This window comes from Thunnus albacares, chromosome 9 (genome assembly GCF_914725855.1).
Source record: "Thunnus albacares chromosome 9, fThuAlb1.1, whole genome shotgun sequence".
NCBI lineage: Eukaryota > Metazoa > Chordata > Actinopteri > Scombriformes > Scombridae > Thunnus > Thunnus albacares.
In genome coordinates, this window is record NC_058114.1 from 9,730,654 (window position 1) to 9,758,175 (window position 27,522).

General features: G+C 41.7%; 1 protein-coding gene across 4 annotated transcripts in view; it reads right to left on the minus strand.

Annotated features, from left to right (window-relative positions):
* The window catches only part of kank4 (KN motif and ankyrin repeat domains 4), an 84,286-nt gene that overhangs the window by 16,998 nt on the left and 39,766 nt on the right, over positions 1-27,522 (minus strand). For 2 of the 4 annotated variants that reach the window (XM_044361244.1, XM_044361243.1), the window contains exons 2-3: positions 5,894-5,967; positions 1,762-5,292 (exon numbers count right to left, since the gene is read on the minus strand). In XM_044361244.1, coding sequence (XP_044217179.1) covers positions 1,762-5,292; positions 5,894-5,912 — 3,550 coding nt within the window. In that variant the 5' untranslated portion in view covers positions 5,913-5,967. Of the gene's footprint in view, positions 1-1,761; positions 5,293-5,893; positions 5,968-14,969; positions 15,018-15,777; positions 15,863-27,522 lie in introns of those variants that run through there. The other 2 variants (XM_044361245.1, XM_044361246.1) reach the window with 2 other exon arrangements.

Consider the following 27,522-nt stretch of genomic DNA (forward strand, 5'->3'; position numbering starts at 1 on the left):
CTTCCACACTGAACTTAAAATGACCTCTGAACATAAAATATATGTGTGATAGGGTAGCAGAGTGATTCTTTACTCCGGCTCCTGGGACATGAACAGAACAGTGAGACATCAAGGGAGGGAAGAAAGGCATCGCCTGTTTGATGTGTGTGTCTGTGAGGGTCTGTGCTTGAGTATCCATTCAACTGTGTACTGTAAGTAAGTGCTTGTGCGCATACGTGTGCACTCTCCTGTAGGTGTATGTGTCAACAGTGCTTAGTTATATGTCTTTTTCCACCATATGAAAGCCAATAGTTACTTTATCTTAGTTATGAGGGATTGTTTGTCCATCTACCCCATATAACCCATGTGATATGAAACACAGTAGATGTCTATATGTGTATTGCATGTAGACATTCAAATGTGCTGCCACCACAGATGACTAAAAGCATTATATCATGACTGATTTTAAGGTTTTTAAAGATTAATACCATTATTTTTCTTTATCTCCGTTACACTAATGTTACTGTAATTCAAAATAGGCCAACCGTGTATAAATAAAAAAGAGGGCTTACGCTTGTAGATATATATTGTATATGATAAACTAAAGAAAGCAGGTTGAGCTGAGTGATCTAAAATAAATAATGAAGTAGAGATGGGGGGCCTGCTCAGTTCTGGCTTGGCTTCTGCAATATTGAGATGTGTCAGAGGAAGATGCAGAAGAGTAAATTGACTGAAATCCAAAAAAGAAAATAAACCAGGCAAGGTAGACATTTCCCTGGCAGGTAGACCTCTGAAAATAATGGGAGAGTATTAGTGGGAAGATGTGACATTAAATCACAAAGTCCATATCACTGCTAGACTAGACTACTGGCAAAATATCAGATAAAAAAGTACCTAGAAGACTAAAAGGTATTAAATTTCATACAAGAGGGAGATTAAATCTTCCTGACTTTATTCTTGTTAAACTGCAGTCAAAATGATATCTAGTCATAGCCAATGACAGTGGCAGTGTGTTTTGTATTATTTTATATTATGTCTTAACAAACAATCAATCAGTACAGTAGTCAAGTCAAGTCAAAGGAAGTAAAAAGAAGATAATCAATACCCGTCATTCTCAAACCAACCCCAGTACTGCATATCTAATGAGTCATGTACACAGTAGTCCTTGTGTTGACTAAGTACTATTGGTAGAGGCACCAAGAGATGATTCAACAGCATATCAGTGGAACAGGGATATTTCTATTTCTAAATAATAGAAAAGGGCCAGTGTGGTTTCAGGCTGTGTTGGAAGGAAAGCATCACTAAGAACCGGTTTAAATAAACCACTTTGTTGTCGGTTTGATTTTAAAAGCGAAGACTGCTGGTTTGCAGGGCTAAGCACTCCACCTGAACTACTACAAAACACTACTCAAGTTTCACCAAAAACATGTCAAACACTGTCAAAACATTCTGGCAATGTTTGGCTGCTCCTGTAGGGCTTCTTGTTCAAAGAAGAGAAGTAAGAATTGAAATGAATACACAAGGCAACTGAGTTGAACATGTGCACAGTAAACATGAGATATCTTCATAGAGAACAGAAGGGACGTGTTGTAATTGAGTGGCATGATTATTACAACATTATGCTTTGTGAAAGGATCGTTTAAATGAATATGAGAGTGGAACTGATTCAGCTTATTGTGTCTATCACAGGTGAGGAGGCAGTTATTTGACAGACAGATGCATAGATGTGTATACAGTATAAACAATGGGTTACTAACTGAACCGACTGAACCACAGGCTTACCTTGTTCTTGCTGTTTGCTGGCAGCAGCAGCTTTCTGGGCTGGTGAGTAGAAAGCAGACAGGACACTGAGGGAGCTGACCAATTGACTCTGAATAGAGCTCATTTTGGAAGGACCAGGCTTCCCTGCTGGTTTCCCTGTTGTAGCTGCAGGGATCGCTTTCCCTGCAGGCTTGGCTGATGCTCCTTTCCCTGCCTCTGCTCTTTTCCCTGCCGTCTGTTTCTGTGTGCTGGGGCTCTCCTGCGGGCTGGCCGTCTGTTGAGCTCCAGAGCTGCTCCCCAGCTGTGCCCACTGCTCCCCCAGAAGCCCTGTTAACCTGGTTACAACTTGGCCCAAAGCTGCAGGCGAGTTTGGTGACTCACTGGAGCCCCTGCGTGGAGGCTGGGCCTCGCCCGTGTCCCGACGTGAGGCCTGGGTTTCACCTGAACCACGACGCTGGGCTGTTTCACTGGAGCCTCTGCGCAGTGATTGTGTGTCGCTGGCATCTTTGTGAGGGGGTTGAGTTTCACTGGAACCTTTACGAGACTGAGGTTGGACCTCAGTCGACCCCTGACGAGTTGGACGGGTCTGGGCTTCTCCTGGTCCACGACTAGAAGGTTGTGATGTGCTAGATCCCCTCTGTAGTGCTTTAAGCTCCTTTGAGTTCCGCCGAGTTGAAGAGGTTTGAGACTGAGACTGGGCTTGAATTGATTTGGGCGGGGTTTGGACTTCTCTGGAGCATGGGGCTGGGCCCTGAGTCTCAGCCTGAGGTGATTGGGATTGTTTTTCACTTGACCCCCCTGGAGGCCTCTTTGCTAGGGTGCTGTCCTCAACCTGAGATGGAGATGGGGATTGCTGTTCTACCTGTGGTTCAGAGACCTGTGCTGGGGACTGAGCCTCAAGCTGAGGTTGGCCCTGTACCTGCGGCTGGGGCTGTTTTTTTATCTCAGGCTCGGACTGCTGAGCTTGAGTGTCAATGGATCCCCTGTGAGGACGCACAGGAGCAGCCTGAAGTTGAGTTGGTGGCTGCTGTGCCTGGTCTGACGAGGGCCTCTGGCCTCTCTGAGGTCTTACAGGGGCTGTTGTCTTCACAGCTGCATTCTCCGCTGCTGCTACTACAACAACAGTGTCAGTGACCACAGTTTCTTTGATTTTTGCACACACAATCTCACCTTCTGATATTTGCTTCTTTTCTACAGTCTCAAGTGCAACCTGTTGCGTTTCAACAATTTCTGTTAATCCACTCTGCAAGGGTATGATTTCTTTTGTTTCTGATTCATTCTGTGCAGCGCTTACTTCAGTCCTAGATTCTGCATTTTCTCCTGTCACAGCAAGTGGACTGGTACTCCCTTCAACCTGGCTTACAATGTCTGAAACTACAGTTTGTTCAACTGCACTTTCTTTAACTTCAACACAACTCTCTATAACAACTTTCATGACCTCACTTTCACCATCTCTTTGAATTCTTTCATTTACTTCCCTCCCTTCCTCTCTTTCACTGACCATTGTTTCAACATCTACTCTCTGACTGCCTGCACTTTCTCTCCCTTGACCCTCTGCTTCTGCATTTCTGGCTGGATTGTTGTGCTGTCGTCTGTCTATCTCTGTCTCAGTCTGCTGGTCTGTCCTCTGTGCTACCTCTGTCTCTGTCACCCTGTCCACCGTGTCCACCCTCTCTGTCTCTGTCCCTCTGTCTACACTGCTGGCCCTCGGTCTCAGCGGATGGTCTGTCGTTGTCTCTCCCTCTGTTTCTGTGACCTGGTTCACCCTTTCAGCCACTGGCGTCTCAGTCATCTGATCCTGAGTGGCAACTCTCTCAGTTACTGTGCCCCGTTCCATGCTGTTCGCTCTGGGTCTTGGTGGGCTTACAGCAGTAACTTCTACCTCCATCTCTGTCACCTGGTCATGAATTTCAACTTTTTTAGTCTCTGTCCCCTGATCTATACTTCCAGTCCTTGGTTTGGGCACACACACTTCAACACAGATTCTCTCTGTGTCTGTTCCCTGATCTACTGTATTCGGCGATTCTGTCTCAGTCTCTTGGTTGGCAAAATCTACTTTTTCTGTCACTGTCCCTGTATCAATACTCTCTCTTCTTGGCCTGCTATGTGCCTCTGTTGTACACACCTCCACTCTCATTCCCTCACTCAGTTGTAGTATTTTATCCTCTTTCATTTTGTTCTCTTCCATTTGTACTTTCAAAAGAGCATTAGTTTTCTCTAGATCTAGGCTGGCCTGAGTAAGTTTTGCCTCCAGTATCATCAGCTTCTCATGTAAATCCTGGGCACTACCTGAGTCCTCCAGTTCACCTCCTTTTGCAGCATTACCAGCTTGAATACTGATATTCTCTACATCTTTCACAGCCACCCTAAGTGTTAATTCCTGTCCTGCAATGTCCTGTGATAGCTTTTGATCTGCATGTTCCAGTGGACTCTCTATTGTCTCTTTTTGTTTGTCAGATTTTTCTGATGGCTGTCTCTTCACTTCTTGCTGTGGCAACCCACCCATTTCTCCATATGCTGAAGAACTCTTAACAGATTCCTGACTTATCTCCCTCTCTTTTTGTAACACTTTACTTTTCTCTGTGACAACTTGTTTGTCTTTCCCTGTTACTGGCTTTGCTGGCACAAACTCTGAAGCTTCTAAACCTCCAGAGGTTTGAGTTATCAGAGCCAAGTTAAATCCTTCTGGAGGTCTGTGTCCTTGTGGCTGAGTGTGTGTCCCAGCATCAGGCCTTTGGGATATTGTAGAGGATGATGTGGAAACCTGCGCCTTGGCCTGAGCTTGGAGCTGAAGCAGTAGTTTCTCCCTCTCCTCCCTCAGTGAGCAGATCTGAGCCTTTAGTTCTGGGATGGTTTTGACCTGCTCTTCCAGCTCTCTGACCCGCTTCAGTGCCACCGTGATCTGCTGGTGAAGCCCTGCCCGATCCTGGGGAAGACACCGTCTTTCTGTTATGTCTGGTGAAGCACGGAAGATGTTCTCTGTTGAGCCATTCTCTGGTGTTCCTACAATACGGTCTGGACTGCTTGAATCAGAACCTTTTCGCTGTTGTAGAGTGATGGGCATGCTGGATGCTCGAAGCAGGTTTGGCCGACTTTGAATTCCCACAGATTTCTCATCCGCACCCCGAGCCCCTGTACCTTCATCTCTGGGCTTAGCTGAAACATAGCCCTGACTGGTTGTCCCCCTGCTGCTCTGGCTGGAAGTCCCTCCTTCACCTGCTCTAAAATCAAAAATCTGTTGGACCTCTGTTACCCGTGATTTAGGCTTGGGCCCCAAGGTGGATGTCCCAGACCATGTAGTATCCTTTTCCTTAGGAGCAGGCCTGGCTCCATTCCCTGGTAGGCTGAAATTTCTGGGTAGAGTGCTGAATTTGGGTGGACCCTTGACCCTGCGCTGGATGTGGACTCTTTTAATGGTGTTGCCTTTTTCGATATCATCAACATACTTCAGGAAGTCCAGGTCCAGGTGGAAGCCATAGGGAGTCTCCACTGAGTAGGGCAGCTGCTTCCTCTGAACACCGCCCTCACTGGCCTTGGTCTGAAAGCCGTTGGCTGTTATGAATTAATATCAAAATTAATCAGTCAATCAATGCTCCTTCTCCTTCAACTATTAAAACAAATAACATCAATAATAATTATAGCTGAAATTATACAAATAAAATGATTCACATGTGCTATTGCTTGATAGAAATGAACATGAACCAAATCATAGGTGATCATCAGCATTATTATTCCTTTTCACCCACTTGTACAGACAGGCTGTACTGTGCTGCACACATGGTGCTTCATTATGTAAAACTATATCACCTACTGGGAAGTAATTATCATGTCGTGATTGCGCCAAAACAAACTAATCAGCATGCAAAATGCTGCTCATGCTGTGTCAACTTAAGAATGCAGTATGAGACAGGGGCAGTTATCACCTGAAGGAAAATAAACCTTTGGTTGCTTGTGGCAACATATGAGAACATGAAGTCAAATGTATAACCCTTTATGTCACATATTTTATTATATAACAAACAGAAATCTGATTTTGCATGTCTATGTTCTGTTTATACAGCTGTAGAAAAGTTTGAAAAATCTGATCTGTTGCACACAGTCAAGTTAAAGATAAGATCATTGTATGTGTAAATGCAGGCTGAGTGACCCTCACCACTTTTCTTGTCCATCATGGGAGGCAGAGTTCTCAGTCATGGACTTGTGTTTGCTACAGTTGGAGCTAGCAGCCTAGATAAAACAGAAAAGAGAGAACTGTGTGAGAAACTGTAATATTGTCAGTCATTATTGTCTGAACAGAACTGAACTTTATAAGACAATAAGAAGAGTAGCATTCACATTTAGCAAAAATCTGCAATGTCTACATGACAGATCTGTAATATCAAAAGATGATGTTGCGAAATGTGCAGTTTGAAACAGAAAAAGTTTCCTTTCTTGAAGTTACTTGTTCTCTAAGATTGAATAAATATTTCTAATTATTCAGTAGCTATGGCAACTGAAGTCAGACAAAATTATCCCTGACTCCATACAAGCAGAGGACAAATATTTGCCTCTCGAAGATAAGATATTCTGTTGGTTATGTAAGACCATATACCTAAGCCCTGGTTAGGCTACAGGCTAGAGAAACAATGTGGAAAATATGTTGACTTATGTCAAATGTAGTCTAAGAAATTTCCAACAGCATAAGGTAAACCCAAACATGATGTCTAATGTGCATGCAGTACTCTTTTAATGGCACAATAAAACACAGCACTTATTTTAATGACAAATGGTTGCCTTAGAATTGTTTTCTATACAGCACAGCAGCAGTGTTAACAATCCAGATGTTTATACTGAGGCAAGGAAGGGCATTTCAATAATTAGGCTCATATGCAGCTCAGACCTGAAATGTAATTAAAAGGTATACAAAGTTTACTATTGTGCAGTCTCAGCTACTCTATTGAAGACTAAGTTATACCATTAAATTAATTTCCATTTTCCTTACTGAATCAGACCTTTAGAAGCTATTTAAAGTCAGCACAACTCTGGACAGACCCATAAAAGGGAACACGTTCCATTTAGTGCCACTTTGTAATATTTGTGCCAGTTGGAAAGGCCGTGAAACCAGAGCTACTTGCCCTTTTTTATTTACAATGAGCTCACCACAAAGTAGACGTAAGTGAGATGGAAAACAATACAGCAAGGGAAGTCAAAACTTTTAAGGGCTTATGTAAAGCTTCCTAATAAAATATCTAATACTAATAATAAAACCCAGGCATTTCTCCCAGCCTTGAGTGAGCTGCACAGTTTAAATCCATATTAAATGAACACTCAAGCCTTTTCAGCCAAATATCAACTCTAGGACTGCTTAGCAAATAGGCACACATTATTCACGCAATTTCCATGCAAATTTGTGTCACTGGAGAAAATATCTGCTATGTAGGAGACATAACGTGAGAGTGCCTGAGGCACTAGTTTAATAAGTGCTGGAGATCAAACTACAACATGTGAGGTAATTTCCTAGGTGTAAATTAGCATTTTCATTATTTTTAGCAGGTGGTCTACCACAGTATGCAGCACATCTATTGGAACAGATACTAAAGATGGACTGTTTTTTTAATGCCAGTCATTCATGTATTGTATTTTATCATACCCTGAGGGTTTTTTTCCTGAAGTTACTGCTGATGTTATAACTGATGCAACATTAAAATGCATATCGCTATAATATTGCAAGCCATTTTGCTTTAATGGTGTTTCCTCTGTCGTCTGTCATTTCATTTCTTCTTTTGATACTATTTTTACATAGAGGGGATGCAGGTCTTGAGGGAATACCTCAACATCATCTCTTAAGAGGCAGTTTTCCCACTTGAAATGACTGCTTTAATGTCTGTAGAACGAATGGGAATATATCTAGTGGTATACGATACTAAAAAACTACTGCATTCTACCACATTAAAACTCTCAGTCCTGACAAACCAGCTGGCCTTTTCTCTGTGGCAGTCCAGAAATTTTTAAAGTTCTAATCAATTCTGCACTGACCAAATGATATTTCCAAGTCACCCACACTCTACTGCATGTGACAGACCCACTCATTGATTTTAACAGAAAAAATATATCAAAACACCCATCACAACATATTTACATAGATTTGTGTGTTTGTACACACTTAGCTGATATAGTTAGTAAGTGCATAGTCCTGGCTACAGGGTAAGCGAGGTGTCATGCAGTGCTGAGCGGGGACATATTGCAAGGCAAGCATTACATGAGCTGGCAATGTAATCAATCAAAATGACAGCTAGTCCACCCAGGGACCTAAACAGGAACTGTGACAAGCTCTATTTGGCCCCTGTCCTGTCTTCATAGATTGAGCTTTAATAATGAAAAGAAGTGATGACCTGGAGCAGAACTGTTGTCTCTGTTACAGATGAGCAGATACACACACACACACACGCACACACACGCATGCAGAGACACACAGATCATTTGACTGACAGCCACTGCACACGATCTGACACCATGCAATTGCTACCATGGCAACTATTCTTCAATCCACTACGTCTCTGTGTCTCAGGAGTGCAGAGAGCACAAGCATTCCTGACTCCTCCTGATGTTTAATGCGACTACAGTCAGCTCACTGTCCTTAAGGCTTAATTAGCCGATTTGGGAGCAGAAGAATGCCGCTTGTAATTGCTGAGTGAAGTACAGGCAGACCCTGCTGGCAATTATACACAGTGGGCAGGCAACAAAACCCTCCTTAATTACATCATTACCAAAACAGAAAGACATAGGTAAAGTGGGAGAGAACGGAGGGACAGAGAGGTTTAAAAAAGGAGGGAGGAGAGAGGAAGAAATAGAGATATGATGGAGAGGATGAGGAGAAAGATAAAGAATGAAAACTTCAGAATGGAAGATAAGCATAACAGAAGAAAATGAAGAGGATAGAAGTGACAGAAAAGATGACGCTGTAAAAAAAAAAAAAATTGCCAGAGTAACTATCAATGACTTGACAGATATGCAGGGAATTTCCCTAATGAGAAAAAGTCTACCTGACCTACCCTACAGTGCAGTTGTGAGGATTTTAAAAGTTTCCTCTTTTAATTAAAGTCACTCCTAATGCCTATGTAGCTAATGAAAGCCTCAGAGCAACAGAAGAATCATGTTGCATTTGGTGAGCTTCAGCAGGGTAATATGGATGATTAACATAAATAATGAGCCATAATAAGTCTATAAATATCCACAGTGCATGCAAGAGTGTTCATATGCACACACTGTTATTCCAGCATAGTAACTGGTATATTATCTGGGTTATGTTAGTGATTAAATATTGCAAGCCCTTGATGACACGGATGATGCACGATCAACTACAGACTATGAGCAGAAAGCTCACACAGACTATGCTAATCCAAATTAATAGTATTTGCTACAGGCTACACCTGGCTAAAAGCAAACCACTGGAACTGTATGTGTATCTAAAACTGACTGATTCAATCGCTTTCATTGTGTTTGTTTATGTGTATGTGCTAACATTGATTAGTAGCCCATGTAGGTATATATAAGTGCAAAATGTGTCTGGTTGAATCAGTGTTTGAACAGCAAACACGGTTGCATATGCACATAACCCCTTAAAGGACATGCTGCTATCTCTCAACACCAATCTAATAAGTGTGACAGCTGGTTGAGAGGCGAAGACATCAGTAATGTGAAGCCCGGAAGACAAGGGTAATGAGAGTACAGTAAATAAGCTCATACTGACAGCCAGGGGTTTTCATATGTCATCAACATGGAAAGCTCAACCTTACTAATATGTTTTTTTGGGGGGTATTTTGGAACAAAGACCCCATGGAAATCATTTAAATTCTTGGCATTGTACTGTGAAATGGCCAGAAAACCATCTGAGAGATATTCAAGTTTTTGCAAATACAGAATGTGACGATATCAATTAAGGTTACATTAACTGGCAGCCTTTTCAAATTACACATTTATACACCCACTCAGTGATTCACACATACACACCAAACACACATATACACATACAAAATTACTGCTGACCCAATGTACCAAGAAGGGGGTATAAGGATTAATTGAATGTCATGGGTCATTACATTGGAGTGTCTGTGTACTGCAGATTGAATTAGTCTGATACACTGACACAGAGCAGGCTTAGACTGGGGACAGGCCCACAGGAAATAAGATTGGAGAGTGCGAGCAGGGGACAGGAGGTGGGCGGTTGGGAGAGAGAAAGTGGGTGAGAAAGTGGAAAGGAGGCAGAGACGGGAGTGGCAGCTGTACACACTCATATCTCACACATGCAGAGCAGCTTTTACTGTTACGTTTCCCCCTCTTCCAGCTCTACCTTTTTCATTTTCAGTCTTGTACTTTATCTCATTAAAAAAACATTTACGCATGAATGCATTACGATCTCTCGTACGCACTCACACTGACGTACTGTGCAACTGCTGCAGCTGCAGCTCTAAACATGAGTTTTAATCAGCTATGTGAAAGCAGCAGTGTCGAACTTCAAGCAGCAGCAGAGGAGAGAGAGCGAGACAGGGAGGCCAGCAACTATAATGCAGGTCCCAAGTCCTCATCGCAGCCCTGACATGAGTCCAGCTATCTCTGTTTACCCTTGAGCTACCCTGAGAATGTAGGCAGCACTGTCCAGCTTAATGCACCAACTCTCAGCCTGAGGCAGACAACAAACACATCTGAGCAAGAGAACATGTGCAGACAAACACAGATACACTGATAAAGAGATGCATATGCAAAGCACTGTATACTAAATGCCTACTGCAATCGTGTAGTGCAATTTCAACACAGCAGCAAATAGTGGTATTTTAAGGGGGCACCACAGTCAGGGATTACTTTGCAACCTAATTTGGGTGTTTAAAGGTCCCCTATAATTTAAAGTTATTGGATTTTTAAAAAAAATCCAGCAGTTCTTACAGCTGTTTCTAACTCCAGTTACTGCACCATCACCACACTTGGATAAGACCCAAGTGTAGTGTTGTATACTCTCCTCACCAGAGAAATCTATTTAATCAGGCAAGTTTGCATTTGCATTCTAATTAGGAGAGCTGTTGTTGTGCCGTTCAGGACCTCTACTGTGATTGTTGTATCTGCCTTTACACAACTGCATTGAAGTGGATGCTTTTTGCTATTTTGGTATTGCTGTTTTACCTTTTTGGTATTTGGGTGACTTGCTATGTATATGACTGCTTTTAAATGGGAGGAGAGGGGGGTGTATCAATCACTACAAACAATCAGCATGTGCAGTTCTTGTTGTCATGGATTACAAGGACTTGTGCTATACCTACCTGCTCAAAAGCGTACTGTGCTATTTTCATACCTTTAAAGCAAGATTGTAACTTTTGAGAGAGGAAATAACACAATCTTCCTTCTACAAAAAAGTTGAATTCATCTGCAAAAAAACCCAAACAAACAAAAGCTGCTGCTCATTCCAGCACACTGCTACTATAGCCTCACTTGGTCTGGTATGACCAGTAGCTTATGGTGGCCAATGTTAAAAAAGTCTGGATAGCCACTGATGTGTGACTGACATTGCTGAGATAGTATGGTGACTCTATGACTCTTGTGCTGTTGTTACACTACATCTACCATTAGCCACTGTTCAGCAAAAGTCTTGCTTTAAATTAATTTAACAAATACCATTACGAAAGCTGTCATCAATCATGTTACTTTTTTCAGAGTATTTCATCAAATCTGATGTTATTATCCATTTTGTACTCATCTGTGTCCCATTACAGGGACATTACCTATAATATAAGTGTGAATAAGGAAGGCACCTGATGGTGCAATTAGTTCAATCTCGTGAGTTGCAGGTGTAGATGACACTTTTGCATGATGACACACTATAGAGCAGAGATGCTCCAGAGCAGCAAACTGAGAAAACTGAGAAAATTCACTGACAAGACAACTGGGAACTGTAAAGTTTCTGATTGCTGAACCAGATCGAATGAAAGAGGTTGTTAGCATCCAGACCATTGAGAAAGAACTAGGAGACATTTATCTGACATCTCAGTGCTTAGTCTGTGTGTGCTCTGCAGGAACAGATCAATCTCTCTGCTCTGCAAGAGCTATGTGAGCACAGTCTGGTCCATCCCACTCCAGTCTAAGATTATCTCCGTCTATGTATAGTACATTACAACTCTACTGTGCTACCAGAATACATCTTCTGGGCCAATTTCCCTTTAATCTTATTCACTCCCGTTCTGTCAGGTCCATTTTAGTTCATCATCCTGTTCCAGAGTTCTTCATTTCTGTCCTAATCCAGTATGATCTAGTCTAGTCTAGTATGACAGTGTCTGTACTCACAAGGGGCCAGATTGTTCCCTTTGTGCTAAAGAACAGCTGGCTCTCAAACCGAGAGACTAAATGAGAGTGGGAACTTCTGTCTATGGGCGTCATTAAACAGTGGCAAAATATCCTGTAATTATCCTGCTGTTTTATTGTTGGTCATTTCAAACTGTTTTTTTTTCTGTGAGGAATTCCAAATCAAGGTTGCACTGGATACTTTAATGGAGAACCCATCTTTGAGTAGAATATGAATTTTTATGTAATTTTAATAAGATGTCTTGAAAGTACAACAGAAAAAATTGTGGTCAAAAATAAGCTAAAAAACTGGTTACCTTCAGTTGTCTGCTGGTTATCAGTTATTTGCAGAGCCCAAAAGAGACAAAAGACAAAGTGTCTTTGTCTGAAAAATCCATTATCACTGCTTTATTTTAACTAACATTATACAGTATGTTCTGTTTCGGGCTGCTGAATGGAAGTCATTTTCTTTCTGAGCTCAGGGCAATTAGAAACTCACGCGGTTACAAAACACAAACCAAAAGGCACAAACTGATGTCTTTAAAGTCTATCTTTGTGTTGTTCAGCTGTGAGTTTCCTTTGCCTTTCCCGTAGCCTCCTCACAAGGAAATTAGTTGTAAGAACATCAAACACTACAGAGCTCAAGGATATTTTGTATATTAAGAAAGATGACTACAAATACACAGGATGCATGTGAAAGGTGACCTCTGACATATCTTTCGGTCCAACTTGGAAAGATCTGATGCTGCTTCTGTTAAATATTACTGTTGTGTCACTTTCTCCCCATATAATGGGTAAGATGAAAGGAATAACAACATACAAAACTTATTATCTTATTACACTTGATCCCTTGATTTGCTGCATTTCGGAGAGAAAAGTTGAACTGAGTTCACTGACTACAAGTGTGTGAGCAATTGCAATGGTATTTCAATTTCTAATTTCATTAGAGAAAAAGTGAGAGTTGTATGTTCTTTGTCTGGTTGTTCAAGTTGTTAGATATCACATTCCACCATAAAAACCTGGAAAACCACAAGCTGTAAAGACAGAGACTTTTTTTTGGACCACACAGAATAGATTAAACATGTCAGACCATGTTTACAAAAGGCCTTTATCACAGTAGAACTTTGCACCTTAAGCCATGGCTCTTCTATGGATTGAACAATGACGCTGAGGCTTTCAACCAGGCTAACCTTGATCATTGCACACTTTTCAGATTTACACCTCACTGCTGCTAAATCATATAAACTGTTAAAGGCTGTATAATCCAATTACAGCTAAGCTTAAACACTGAGGACTTTAGAATGAATGAATAGTGATCGCTTCTCATGTAAACAATCAGAGCTACAAGGTTTGATCTGCTATTCAGCAATAAACTCTAAATGTGTCTCTGTTCTACCATATTCTACAACAAATAAAAAGACTTAACAGATCTTTTTAATGACATTGGCCTCAGCAGAGTTCTCTGACCCTCTCTGTAATAATTCATTTTGTATTTCAATATACTGTAGCCGAACAGATATTACAGGTGTTGCCATTGACGAAGGCTGTTTTTCTCAGGCAACTGCATGAGTATAAAACAGTGATTTAAATGCAGGTCGTAAATGGTACCTACTGACCGAGGTGGTAATTCCTGCGCTGCTGCATTAAGACCCTCGATCAAATCACCATTTTATACTGGTTGTATGAAACTTGTACTATGTCATCAGCTATTATTACATAAAAAACGCGGGTTTGTGGAAGGTGAAAGGCTTGAAAGGCTTCTCAAGATCACTGCTCTGAGGAAGTACTGTTTAGGTCGACACTGCAGACTAGCCTTTAGAGATTTGTCTGCTTTGTTTTTGTTGGTGCAACAGTAACGGTAGAGGTCTAAAAGAGAACAGAAAAGGAAAAAAAAAAAAAAGATGCCATTTCAACCTTATCTGCATTGGTGTGGACATGACTTTAGTGGTACCATCCCTGTCCTGCTTCTGCCTTATCTGTCAAAGGACAGATAACCCTTCTGCCTGCCCTGCCTGCAACTGTTTTCTTATCAGTCTATCACTTGATTTCTTTAGCCCTCCATACAGAGAACGCGAGCATCTTCCTTTTCCAGACGGCTCTCCTCACACCCTATAGTGGTATTCCAGCACGAGGAGCAGCTGCCTGCTTTCATTAGCGATAAAGGAAGTGACACACCATCTATTATTCATTGGAGCACACAGCCAACCCCTTCTAGCTGGAGCAACACTCGCGTTATGGCTACTTCCTCCTCATGGAAGTTAATGAGGGTGGTGAAGTAACTGCTACCGCTGATTAGCATGTGAGATATCTGACTATTCCGACATGTCAACATGTAGCAGATGTGAAAGGGTGCTGAAAAGGAGGATGAACTGGTATAAAATGAGCAGAGGCAGTTGGAAATGGGAGGTAGAGTAAGGGATAGAAGAAAGAAGAGAATGTGGAAGCTGTGAGAAAAAGACATGACAGGGTAAGAGGGGGACATGTAAGGGATAACAAGAATGAGGGATGCTAAGAGAAAAGATATGGAGGATGTAACCAAGGGAGAGGAGGGAGAAAGTGCGCCGTACGTTGCCATAGAGAATAGATCACTTACAGCACTGCCATGTCACATTACATCTGCTTCCACTCGCTATGACAGGTAAAAACAACTCTCACGCACACATACAAACACCAAACACCTATAAAAAATTCAAATGTACAGTATAAGCAAGTTTGAGCTGATGTGTTAACACTCTCACAGAACCACGAGTTATAAATAAATCCCGGTCCCCTTGCTCGTTAATTACCACTTTCTACTTACGCAGCTAAACATGTACACTCGCAAATTCGAACACACTTGGATGACCGTCGGATAAGACAGCATGCAAGCACACAACCATGCATACGAACGCACATTTTATCCCACCACACACTCACACACACACCTGCTGGTGATAAAGAGCCTGCCTTACACCAACAGAGTGTGAAGCCAGGCAGGCGACGGCGGTTTAGTATAGCTGTACGTTCTGCAGAGCAGGCAGGATGACTCTGGAAAGAAATCAACACTTCACTTCAACACTACATAAATTCAGTGTCTATTGATCTTAGCATGATGACAGCCTCCCAGCACCACTTCCGCTTCAATGCACACAGAAAAACATGTAGGGGGGGGACACAAATCCAACATGTGACACATACATTCTAATGGAAGGGGGAGAAAAAAAGTGAACTAGCTCAGTGCCCGTTTCACTGTGTTGCATGTGTTTGTTTTTGTGTGCATGCATCTGTGTTGCCTGATTGTCAGCCTGCCAACTTACTCCTCCCGCGTTTGTATCAGCTGGCAAAGCTGTGTGAGGAGCGCTAACGTTCCGCGAACAGAAAAAACACCACTCTCCCACTCTCACACTCACACAGACATACAAACACATACACTGTCCCTATTTCTCTCTTTCACACCTTTTTCTCGCACATCCCAGGCAAACACATGTGACTTATGTTCTACCCTGCAAAAAATAGACTGGAAAAGAGGGAGGTGAGAAAAGCGAGAGGTGAGGTGTAGAGGTGTAACGGATCAAAGGAGAGAAGATGAACAACGTGAGGTAAACAAATCGGAATTCTGATTAAGGAAACTGTTCATGAGAGAAAAAACTGTTAAGGAAAAAGAAGTCTAGAGAGGTCACGAACAAACAAGACAAAAATAGGAGGATGAGTCACCGAAAGAAGTAAATTCTCATGGGGCGACTTGCCTCTCACCTGCCTGCAGCTCCTCACCTCCTGTCCTTCCTGTTTCTGTGAGAGCTACTGACCTCGTCTCTCTTTTAACCTCAGCAGAGAAAGGAAAAAAAAAAAAAAACAAAAAGAAAGAGAGGAAGGGAGAGAGAGGCGATGGTGGGGAAGGGGGTGGAGGTGTTGGCAGATGGTGCTGAGGGGTGGAGAGAGACGAGAAGAGAAGAGAAGAGAAGAGAAGAGAAGAGAAGAGAAGAGAAGAGAAGAGAAGAGAAGAGAAGATTCTCATCTCTCTCGCTATGATAGATTCATCTGCTCAGTCTGCCCACTGCAACCAACTGGCCCAGAAATAAATAACACCCTAAAAGATAAATGGGTTCAACGGACAACACACACACACACACATGCACACAGACACTTTGATCAACCACCACTGCCTCTCTGTATGTGTTTTTAGTGCGGCAACTTTAAAGTGTGTGTAGATGTAACTGTGTGTGAAGCTCCCATCATAACACTGGGATTTCCTCTAATGCAAATGACCACAAATGGGACATGTGTTTATGCAATTGTGTGTCAAATGTACAGGTCTGTGTTCATTCATGCATCTACTAGTATGTGCACACATGTATTCTATGGTATGTGCATCTGTGTATTACCTTGCGGGCACAAGGCTTGCATACTGTGAACTCCCACCATGCACCAGTCTAATTATTACTGGAGGACTTAAAGTCAACCCCCGCCGTGCTACTACAGAGCCACATGAGGCCCGCTTTGACCAGGTCGAGCTCCACACTAGATTAAAAATACTTTTTAGAAGCATCAGTCTGGCCTTGCTGTGGTATCATCCCCGTGAAATTTAACAAGTTAACCCCCTAGTTAGCCATGTCCAGCTCAATAACAGAACGCAGTCTAATGAGTAAACCCTGGCTAGCTCAGTTGGCTCTGTAGTGTAAATGAGGTAAATAATTAACAGCCTTTAAATAGGCTAACTGCCCAGACTAATGGGTCCTATCTCTTATCTCACTCCTGCACCGATCCCTCAGACCACCAGTGCTAATTCCCCTCTTAGTGAATGTGTGGATCACATTTTTAAAGCAAACATCCACCCTAAAACAGCTCAGCAGCAAGCACACAGCATCTGTAAAATATAGCCTCCACACTCAGGCTTGACATGCCCATGTGAGTGCACAGAAATACTGAGCATATGAAATATTCATATGGATATATGGCATAGCTGTAGCAATGCCAGGCCTCTAAATCAAACCAGTCTGGCTCTGTGTAGATGTTCTCTGAGTCCAAAAGGTTCATTTTAATCAAGACTGGAGGGAGACAAGTAGGCTTTTGGGTGCACTTTGAGTGACTTCAACGCCGATAGATGCCATAGACAGAGGGATGGGTTAGCAAGAAGTTAAAACTCACACTACTGATAGTTTAACTTAATTTAATTTACACTTAACTTATGTCTAAATCTTTTGACTCCAATGATGTTTATAATACTAAACAAGTTTAAGGAAGCAGAACATGTGAGGATGTGTGTGGGAGAGTCATGCTGTCATGCTGATAGGGTAACAACAAGAAACCAGACAGGGTAGAAAACCATAAGACACGCAGTACAGCACATAGACAGGACTTTACAACACAGTAACTTTGTGCAATATGAAATATGAGCAATATGTCCTGACTGACATGAATAGAAATGGAATATTATATTGGATTTTCACTACTCGCTTGGAGGGACCATATGCAGACTATTCTTGCTCATGATATCCTCTTTATAGAACGTCATATAAAGCACAATTTTCTTTATATCAGACATAAACTTAGACAATGTTCACAGCACCTGTGGCTAAATCCTCCCCTCACCCTATATGTCCAACACAATGCATGAAATCAACTTGTGCCCTTTCATCTAAAGCAGCGGACTGAAAGAGGGTGTGATGCGGCCTAGGGGGTTAAGCTTCCCTCTTGCCGATCACATGAACCGTCTCCTGTCAGGAGGGATCAGATCCCACCTCAAACCCCAAGGAATTGTAGAGTTTTACCCCCCTTGTGTCTTTTCCTTGTTTGTCAAGGTAAGACATTGTCTGTGCATCTTGCTTGTGCTAAAAAAAAATGAATGTACAACGTCAAAATTCTGTGTACTGAAACAACAGTTGTGAGTGAATGGCTGTCTCAAGTGAAGTATCTCATTGTTGTGCTCACAATGAAGGCCGTGATGGAGTATGAGATCGACAGGCAAATTGGTTCAGCGTACAAAGTTATGCAGGGGTATTAGACTGTCCGTTTGCATGCCCCGTGATTTTGAGGCCTTGGGAGAAATAGCTTCTGGTAGGGTGTCCCAAGGCGAACCGGTCCCTGTCAAAAACTAGTTTGTACAGAAAAAGGAAATGTTTTTCATGCGTTCTTAGGCAGAGCAAGGAGAGGAGTAATCCTAAAAGCCTTAATTTAGTTGGATATATTGGTTAAAATGCTGACTACTTTCAACTAGTTTGTACGTTTTATGTTGTCTAAAGGCAAAAGTGTTCATGGCTGTTCCGAAACGAAAGCCTGCTGGCATAGGGGGGGGGCGAGATGCAATAAACTTTCTTAAAAACAATCTTTACTCAAAGACATTCATAGTGTTGTACTTGAATCTTCTTAAAGTGACAGAAGCAGTTCTATGAAGGACAAAAAGAGAGATTGAGGGATAAATTCAAATCTTGCTCTCTAACTTCCACACACCTGGCCAATCACACAAGTGGATGTGCTTAACCTCCCTGCAATTCCAATGTCATAAACAGATGGGGGATAAAGGGGTTTCAGATGCTGTTCGACCATCCGATAAGCACTTTGGTTGAAACATACAGGTGGCTTGAGGATGATAAAAAGAACCCTGTGAATCAGCTTCACTGGGGTAAAGCGACTTTGCCTGGAGACCGGTTCCCCTTTCTGGAGTGAGGCCTATGAGTGGCCAGGTGCCCAGGTTGTACTAATGGAACCCGACTCAGCTCAGCTCAAAGAAAACCACATAGGGCTGCACCACGTGGGCTCACAACATGCAGAAACAGGTGTGGGGGTACGGACTGACCCCTGGCTTCAGAGATCTTTTCTTTCCACTTGTCTGAAAAAAAGAACTTTAATTTAGCAGACCAGCATTCTTGCGTTTACTCCACAGCTCATAAATATACAGTTCAGCATAACAGCTTGGAGTCATATGCAGAATGTTTTCATAACTGGGATATTTACAAAGACATGTGCAAACCCTCTGCAAAAGAAAGCATTTGTAATGCGCAGTATATAATTATAACTAATGGTTATTGGCCGCCGCCAGGCACTGCAGTCATCACTCACTAGCAGCCTGACTTAAATAAGTTTTCCTCCAACTAATTCTTCACCTCAAATCAGGTTACGTTGTCAGATATTCTGACTTTGCATGCATGTTTTTAAATTATCTAAGTTAATGGGAATAGAAATGAATCTCATGTTTCATTATACTGTATGGAATGTAATTCTGCTAATCATTTTAAATACCTGCCATGACTCACAACATAATTGTGCATGTTATTGTTACAGTTTTAGAACAGCAGCTGAGATTTATGCCAAGTCTTGCAACACACAATTATCTGTACAGGAGTAGTCTGAGGTATTTGTGTGCATGTGTCTGAGTGGGTGCCAGTGTGAAAAACCAAAACCTGTTTTTATTGGCAAACCTCAGAGTTCTCAGACAACATCAAATTCAACAGCTTGAAGGCATCTGGAAATAAAGGTTTTCCTCTCAAAATGAACTTAACACACACACACCCACACACACACACACATAAATAATAGAACATATAATTAACTCATACAGTTGTAATTTTTTAAAGGTTATCTTCAGTTTTGTCTGTGCAATGTCACTAGGGCCTAGAGATTTGCTCCCATTTATACCTTAAAAAGATACGAAGCCTACATTTAAGGTATAAAAATGTAACTGTGGCTGCGTTTTGAAATTTAACAACAGTTCAGATTTGAGTTTTAAAACATGAATTAAGAGGAGACTTAGGGATGTTCGTCAAAATGAGAGAGTACATGTTTAAGAAACACATACACCTTTCTTTTAGAAACTATCCGATACCAGTATTACGCCATTACTTCCAGTTAGAAACAACTGTGTTACAGCTTTCCATTTTTCTCACATTTTTGCAGGGTGCCTCATTTATCAAGCAAAATACTGTAAATATTTTTAACAGAGATCCTGGAGATTTATAATATTCAACAAATATGTTGGCTCACCACATGTTTCAAACTGATCTTTTCAGCGTTTGTATGGTGTGTGTGTGTGTGTACCTATGATTGAAGTCATACATCACCGCTTGAACACACACACACGGTATCAACTACCGATTCTTGGAAGTAGAAAAATTTCAGCTTCAGACCATATATAGTCTCTTGACTAACCTTGCACCACCATCTGATGATATCATTGATCATCAAAAATATGTGCTACATTTGTTCATGGTTTTCATTGCTCTGGTTTTTTTCATTCCTTCATGGCAGTTATATACAGACACAGAGATAACGCTAAAAATACACACTCCTTTGGTGAATTTCTAGTCTGAGCGAGCCCCACAAAATATCCTCTTTCAGGTCAAATATTCATTTCTGAGTAAGTGAGTGTGTCTTTGGCTGTTTCCCAGAGTGGGGGTGGGAGAAGCAGTGACATGACATGGCATTAATAGTAAACACCTCTCAAACGTTAAAATCTAGTCAGAACCAGTCAGGAGTGAAACAAAGCACAGTTTTCGATATTCTGACTGTTGACTGAACAGCTTATCAGAATTTCTCCAGTGCACTAAGAGAACTACAAACTATCCACTTGAAAACTAGAACAGGAACTCCTCCCGAAGAATTGTTTTATATTTGTAAGTTGATAAAACAGTGAAACAGTTACTATTGCAGTACACTATGTAGTGATCCACCCTGGACTAAAGACACTCATCTCAGATTGTCCTCTACTGTAGCTCTTGAAAAACACTTGAAGCTTTGGCAAAGTAAATTCTGAGAGTGTAACAACAAATATCCAATTACTAAGATGGCTTTTAGATGGAAAAACAGTAAATTAAACTATGACCAGCATTTTCCACTGGGAACAGTATATATATATGTGTGTGTGTATATGTGTGTGTGTGTGTGTGTGTGTGTGTGTGTGGCTGGGCCAGGCCTGGCAGACATCCTGAGGAAGGCCAGTTGCTGATAAGGCCTTCAGGCAGGGAAAAGACTGTTTATACGTTGAAACAGACGCCCACTGAACTGACAACAGTACACACCTCACTGCTCAAGCGGAAATGACCTGGACTGTGGTGAATAATGTGTGTGCATGTGTATGAGTGAGAGCGAGAGAGAGAGAGAGAGGGGGGGGGGGGGGCTGAGGAAAACCAAGAGACAATGACTCTGATGTCAAACAGACTCAAAGATGGGAAACTGAAATCCATAATTTTAAAAAGGGACATATTATGCTTTTTGTGATTTTCTGTCATTAATATACTGTTATGATGTCGGATATTTATGCTAAACATAATAACAAGTTCCAAAACTTAAGGTTAACGTATGTAAAAATGCGCCCTGCAAGTCAAAAGCCAGGGCTTCTGCCTGCTCTCAACGCTTTGTTTGCAACGGTTTTTTCTTCATTGCCAACGAGCTGGCGCTATCAATGGCCATCCCTTCCACAGCCTTTGTTGCTAAGGCTGTTGCTAAGGTTTTTCCATGTGTTGTTTGGGTTGTCCACTTTCATATTTCGGATCAGATTTCGGCTCGAACGTGTACGGATATATTTGAGAAGCTAACATTTCAAGTAAAGAATGAGAAAAAGTAGTGATATCCTACTACTATAGTGTGTTGCATGGTTTGTTGACGTAGCCTCCGGAGCCGGTGGAAGTCTCCCGAGGGGCAGCTTCCAAGAGCTGGCCAACCAGAACAGAGTGGGCTCATCAGGAGGGAGGCCTTAAAGAGTCAGGAGCTAAAACGGCCCATTTCAGACAGAGGCTGAACTGAGGGGCTGCGTAAAGGGTCAGTATGAGTTAAATAGGGATTTTTTTTTAACTGTAAATCATTCAAAAGTTATTCCAGTAGAGCCCCATATTAAAAATATAGACCTGTAAATGTGCATACTATGTCCCCTTCTCTGGTATGTTTTCTTGCCATGGCGACAAAATGTGTGCATAGTAAGAGAATACGAAAACTTCTGTCAACTGCCCTCTCCTTCCCCTCTAAAATCCCAGGGTATGTTGCATGCCTTATTTCAATCATTTTGCATTCTCCATCTCTTTCTCTACTCTACTTTCGGTGTAGTTTCTATGTAAATGAGAAGACTGACAGGAAGGCAAAATGTAAGCAGAGAGCATAGGCCTCCTTGTCGGCATGAAAAGCAGCTCAGACGGACATCAGGAAAACAGAAAGAGAGGAAGCACAAAAGAGACACATTTCCAGTTTTGGTTCCGTTCCTCTGTATGCCTGTCTTGCTTCCTACACATTCTGACTTGCCTAGATGTTTTCCTTTGTTTTTCAAAACATCACATTCCCCTGGTTTGTCGTGTCATCCCCGTCAGAGCCCCAGCAGAGTCACTATAACCCAAAAATTCTACCAAAACATGACAACGTGTCATTCTAGCTGCTGCCACAGAGCTCCTTGTCGTGAAAGAGGAGCAGAGCGGGGAAGCATCTGTACTATAGTCAACAGTGTGCATAATAACAGCTTTTGTGTCTTTTTTACTCAGTGCAAAATGTAAACAAAAGCTGAGCTGGAAGGCATTGCAATATAGTTACAAACTTGAACCATGAACTTGAAATAATTTACTTTTTGGATAATGTCGGCCGAAGTACTGGAAGCATGTATTTAAGTGAGCATGACAGGTTATGTGAATTCATTAATTTTCTGACTTTTTTTATTTGAGTCAATAAGCCATAAAACAACAAAATCAATTGAATCCCTTGTTGGTTCAGTGGACTAGATGGAAATGAAGATGTGCATCAGCCACCAGCAATTTAATCTGGGCCATTTTTGAGTTTGCACGTTTCCATCGGGTGTGGAACAATGCATCCGAAGCTCGAACACAATATGATCAGTTGTTATTGATTTTGGAGGAAGCACTCTCCAGTGGCTGATGGCAGGAGAGGAACCTGGCATTTGTTTTGTATTGTCTCCCTTCCCCAATGAGATCTGTTTTTATTTATCATTAGTGTCACTCAAGCTTGATTTTGTTCTGTCTTTCTAAGGTGGTCATCTGACTCGGTAGGACAGGGACAAACTGTAAAAGTCGAAAAAGAGAGATCATTTGAAAAAAAAAAGATGCATAAGGCCTACGAAAAAATGTTTTGACCAAAAACAAAAAATAAAGGAAATGAAAGAAAGCAAGTTTTATCATTAAAGCCACATTATGCAATTATTTTACCTTAAAATAACAGCTTCAAAATCATTCTGATGGGATGCCAACTTGTAATAGGGAGAATGGCGCCTCTTTCATTCTCATTCCACGCCCCAAACGCCTGTTCTTGCACTATGTAACTTGGGTTGAATGGGTACGATCACCCATAAGAAATAGTAGTTAACTGGATGTATCTCCAGTTCTATGAGTAGGTGCAGATGGGTCTTCAGCTGATTAGTGTCAGCTGACTCATCTGATGAGCCCTTTGGTGAATTAAAATCACTTGTTATCTCACCTATATGTAACTAAGATACATACTAGCAGCCACCGGACTGTATTTTCTATGGGGTGTGAAGACGATGTGGATCGTAACTTAAGTCAGTCAGTATAATGCTAGCTGTTAGCAACTACATTTTAGCACACAGCTGCTGAGGGTTCAGATGTTGACGATCACGTAAATAAGATCAGCCAGAAGCACAGTGAGGGATTTCACAACAGTAACCCCATGTTTAGACTGCAAGTGTAGCTTGAGCAGCACGTTGAGCAGAGCAGAAGCATCAGTGTGTGCTCCGTCTGTGTAGACACAGCGTAGCATGAGCAGCACGTCTGCTCTGCTCAACGTGCTGCTCATGCTACGCTTGCGATCTAGACACATCATATGGGTTGAAGTCTGTTCAACTCCAAATAGTGTTCCATCACGTTATAATAGTGCAGTACCCTCACTGCTCAGATATCAACGGAATTAAAATGCATCAGCGTCCTGTAATTACCACTTGTGGCAGCAGAGACAGCTGATGCTGCCGCTCAACAGAAGTTACAGAGTCTTACTTTAAGTGTGGGTGAAGCATGGCTGAGCAATAATCTGATTGCGGCTTTGGTCTGCTCTCTCCCACAGACAGCCTCTTCCTGTAAGGTTGAACTCTGCTGACCTGTGGGGGCGAGAGACTACACAGGCTTCAGGCTGGGCTCTAATATCACTAATAATCACTACAGCCAAGAAACCACAGCAAAAAAGCACAGAGGGAGTGGAACAAAGTAGAGATGATAGTGTTTGTGTGTCTGTTGGCATTTTATCTGTGTTTTACTGTCTTTGTACAGGCACAGCACATCTTGTATTTCTGTCTTTGTTGCCATATCTTGCTGTGTTTATTCCTCACCATGAATCAACCCTGAAGCCTATGAAGACTAAACAATGACCAGTGTAGACAGCCGACGTGTCAAGCTCCCGTCTACTGTATGAGCAGAGAGTTGTTCAGCTATGCAATGTAAACAAATGCAATGATATACAAGCAACAATGGGAAGCAGTGGAGTTCAAAAGCAGTGGAGCTCAAAACCCTGCTATAGACTACATTACCACATGATGACAACACAAGCCAGACAAAAAAAAATAAATTTTGTGATTGATTAACTAATATAAGCAGTTTCAAGTCTCTCCAAGTTTACTGTCATCAAATTATGAGATGGACAGAAACCAACTGCTGACGGGAAGGTAAGAAATCAGTCAAAAAACATATGCTTCGGAAAATGGTTTGCAGTATTGTTAACAGGCTAAAACACTCAAATTAATAGTGTGTGACTCTTCAAAGGAATATAATATTAAAAGACTGATTTCTCAAGGTAGGCCATATGCTGTGTCTTAAAGGGAATGCTTGTATTTAGAGTACATTGTCAAGATTTTGGAAACTCACAAGCAGATCTGTTAGGACAGGTAATTTGTTCATCCAGCAAGTTGACCCAAATATGTTTGCATTATACTGTGCCGCTCATTACTATGGCTACTTGGATTTCTAGAGCACTAATTTCAGTGTTTATTTTTGATCCAACTCAAAGACAGGTGATTGGGGGTAATTTCTGTATAAATTGAAGTTTTTTGTAAAGCTTTACAAGGTTTGTACTCTTGTCATGATTAATGTCATGTCTTTTTTGTTTCCTGAATCTCTACAGCAGAGCTACTGTAGGGTTAGGCAATTTGATGATAAACTGTGAGATGATATAAATTTGTCAACTGTTCTTTTATACCATGGTAGCCATCCCTTTATCTCTGGGTGTATTATTTAATTGTGAGCAGTGTTGCCGATCAATGAGCGGGACTGATTTGTAGCAATATTAGATTTTTACACAATTTTAGTACCTCGATACCTTTGTTCAGTATTTAATTTGCTCAATCAGTCAGAAAAGCGTTATATTCTGCTTATTTTACTGGTTATTGATTTTCCAGAAAACTATACTACTACTGCTACTACTATACACAAGATCGATATCACAATATAAAATTACATATACTGCAATAGAGGATGTTATCCGTATACCTCTCTTCTAAACAGAAGGGAGGAGTAAACTGTTATCATGACCGATAGTAGAAATTATAAGACCTAACACCCAAGAACACAAAATTGCTGGATTAAGCCTAAATGGGAGGGTAAAGTAAATCCTGTCATTCTCTTACTTTCGGATGACTATCTGAAAGCACATCTGAGCTCACTCTTTGCCAAACTGTACACATGGAAAACACTGGTGTTAGCCAGAAGCCTGCCTCAACTCTCTCAGCACAGGCAATTTGCTAAGACTGAAGGGAAGCTACATGGCATTGCGACCTTGTCTGAACAATTCCCAGGAATCTCTCCTTACATAAGTGCAAATGGGAGGGGGGACTGATGCGTTGTAGGTCAGAGGTGTGTTGATGCTAAAGGGTGTAAATCTATTTGGTTGGTGTTCAAGATATAAGAGTGATGATTTATATGTAAGAAGATTTGACAGATATGACAACAAAACATTACGATTACCAAGGAAAGACCTCACACAAATCAGATGGGAGCCTTAATCATAGATGAAAGCGGCTTAAAGATTGTGGCGACAAAAATCATTTTATAAAATATACCCATCCCATAGCCTGCAATACTCCTACTCTAGACCACTGAGTATTGCTCACACAAAGCAGAGCCATCTTTATCTGCCCTAGGGGAGTCCTTTGTCTGAGTGTAATGTTTTCCTTTGAGTTAAAAAGGGAAAACCGCATGATAGCATGAACATAAATCTTTATAATTCAAACAAAATGCTTTGAATTTTTAAAAACTGGGGCCAAATGTTGGGAATAGCTTTGGGGATTTGCATAATTGCTGATAACAATGGAAGTAATTTCTTTGGGTAAATAAATTCTTTTTTGTGGGAATTTGTTCCTGGTCTGGTTCCAGTTATATGCAAACAAAAAGATGTGGACTCAGGCATTTTGCTCGTACTCCTACTCGATGTTTTTTAATCGAGAGGAGAGAGGAGAGGAGAGGAGAGGAAAGGAGAGGAGAGGAGAGGAGAGGAGAGGAGAGGAGAGGAGAGATTTTCCAAAAAGGCAGGAGGAGAAAGAGATGTAAAAGGAGGCCGCGCTGGTGACTCAGCCGGCTGAGCCTCCTACCATGTTCTTGTGAAATCAAGGGTTCAAGTCTGGCTCAAAGCCCTTTTCGCGTGTTACACCCGGGCTCTTATCTTTCTTGACACTCTCCATGGTTCCCTATCTTAAAAAGCCTAAGTGTCAAACTAATCTGGAAGATGAAGTGCAAGCGAAGGGGAGAGGTTTGTTTATTGGCATTGTAGAGCAAGAGCTGCCTGCAGCTATAAAGAAGAAAGTCAGGGCTGAACCCTTTCATTTCTTCAGCCTCTTTCTCTCTCCACCTGTATGTGTATGCTTTTCTCCTTCTTCTTCCATTATCTGTCTCCCCACACTGGGAGAGCACACTAAATACAGCAGAGCGCTGCAGGCAGGTGGCCTGCACAAAGAGCAGCAGCAGAATATTGGACAGGCAGGAGGAACAAGGCCCGCCAGGTTGACCGCGATAGATGTGGCAAATGGAGATGTCGACAGGTCATTCGTTAAGTGGGTTCTTTTTTATGGGGCTTTTCCAACAGTGCAAATGGAGAAATAGATGAGGGAGAATGAATCTTAGAAGGAAGACCGTGACAGATAAAGAGAGTGAGAGGGTGATGATGGGAAATAAGAATGAGAAAGAAATTAGGAAAGGAACAGGAATGAGAGAATCACGGAATGTTAAAAAGCTGAAATATAGAGAAAATGGGAAACGCATGGCACTGGAGGAAGAGAGAGTCAGAAAGTACAAAATAGATTAAGCTATCATAGCTTATTAGCTGTTTTGCACCATTCCCTATTCTGTCAGACTATAAACTGCTCCACAAAAGAGGCAGACAGTTATGAGACAGGAGTCGATGGTACAATAACGTCTTTAGAATAAACTTTGTGGAGCATATAGTACCATTAGGGACAGTTAGCTCGGATGGTAATGGTACACAAGCTCAGAGCTTTTTTCCCCTTTCAATAATCATTACTGAGGGAAAAGATGCACAATCCTGAGTACAAAATGCCAGCAGGGAGTGAACGGCACAATA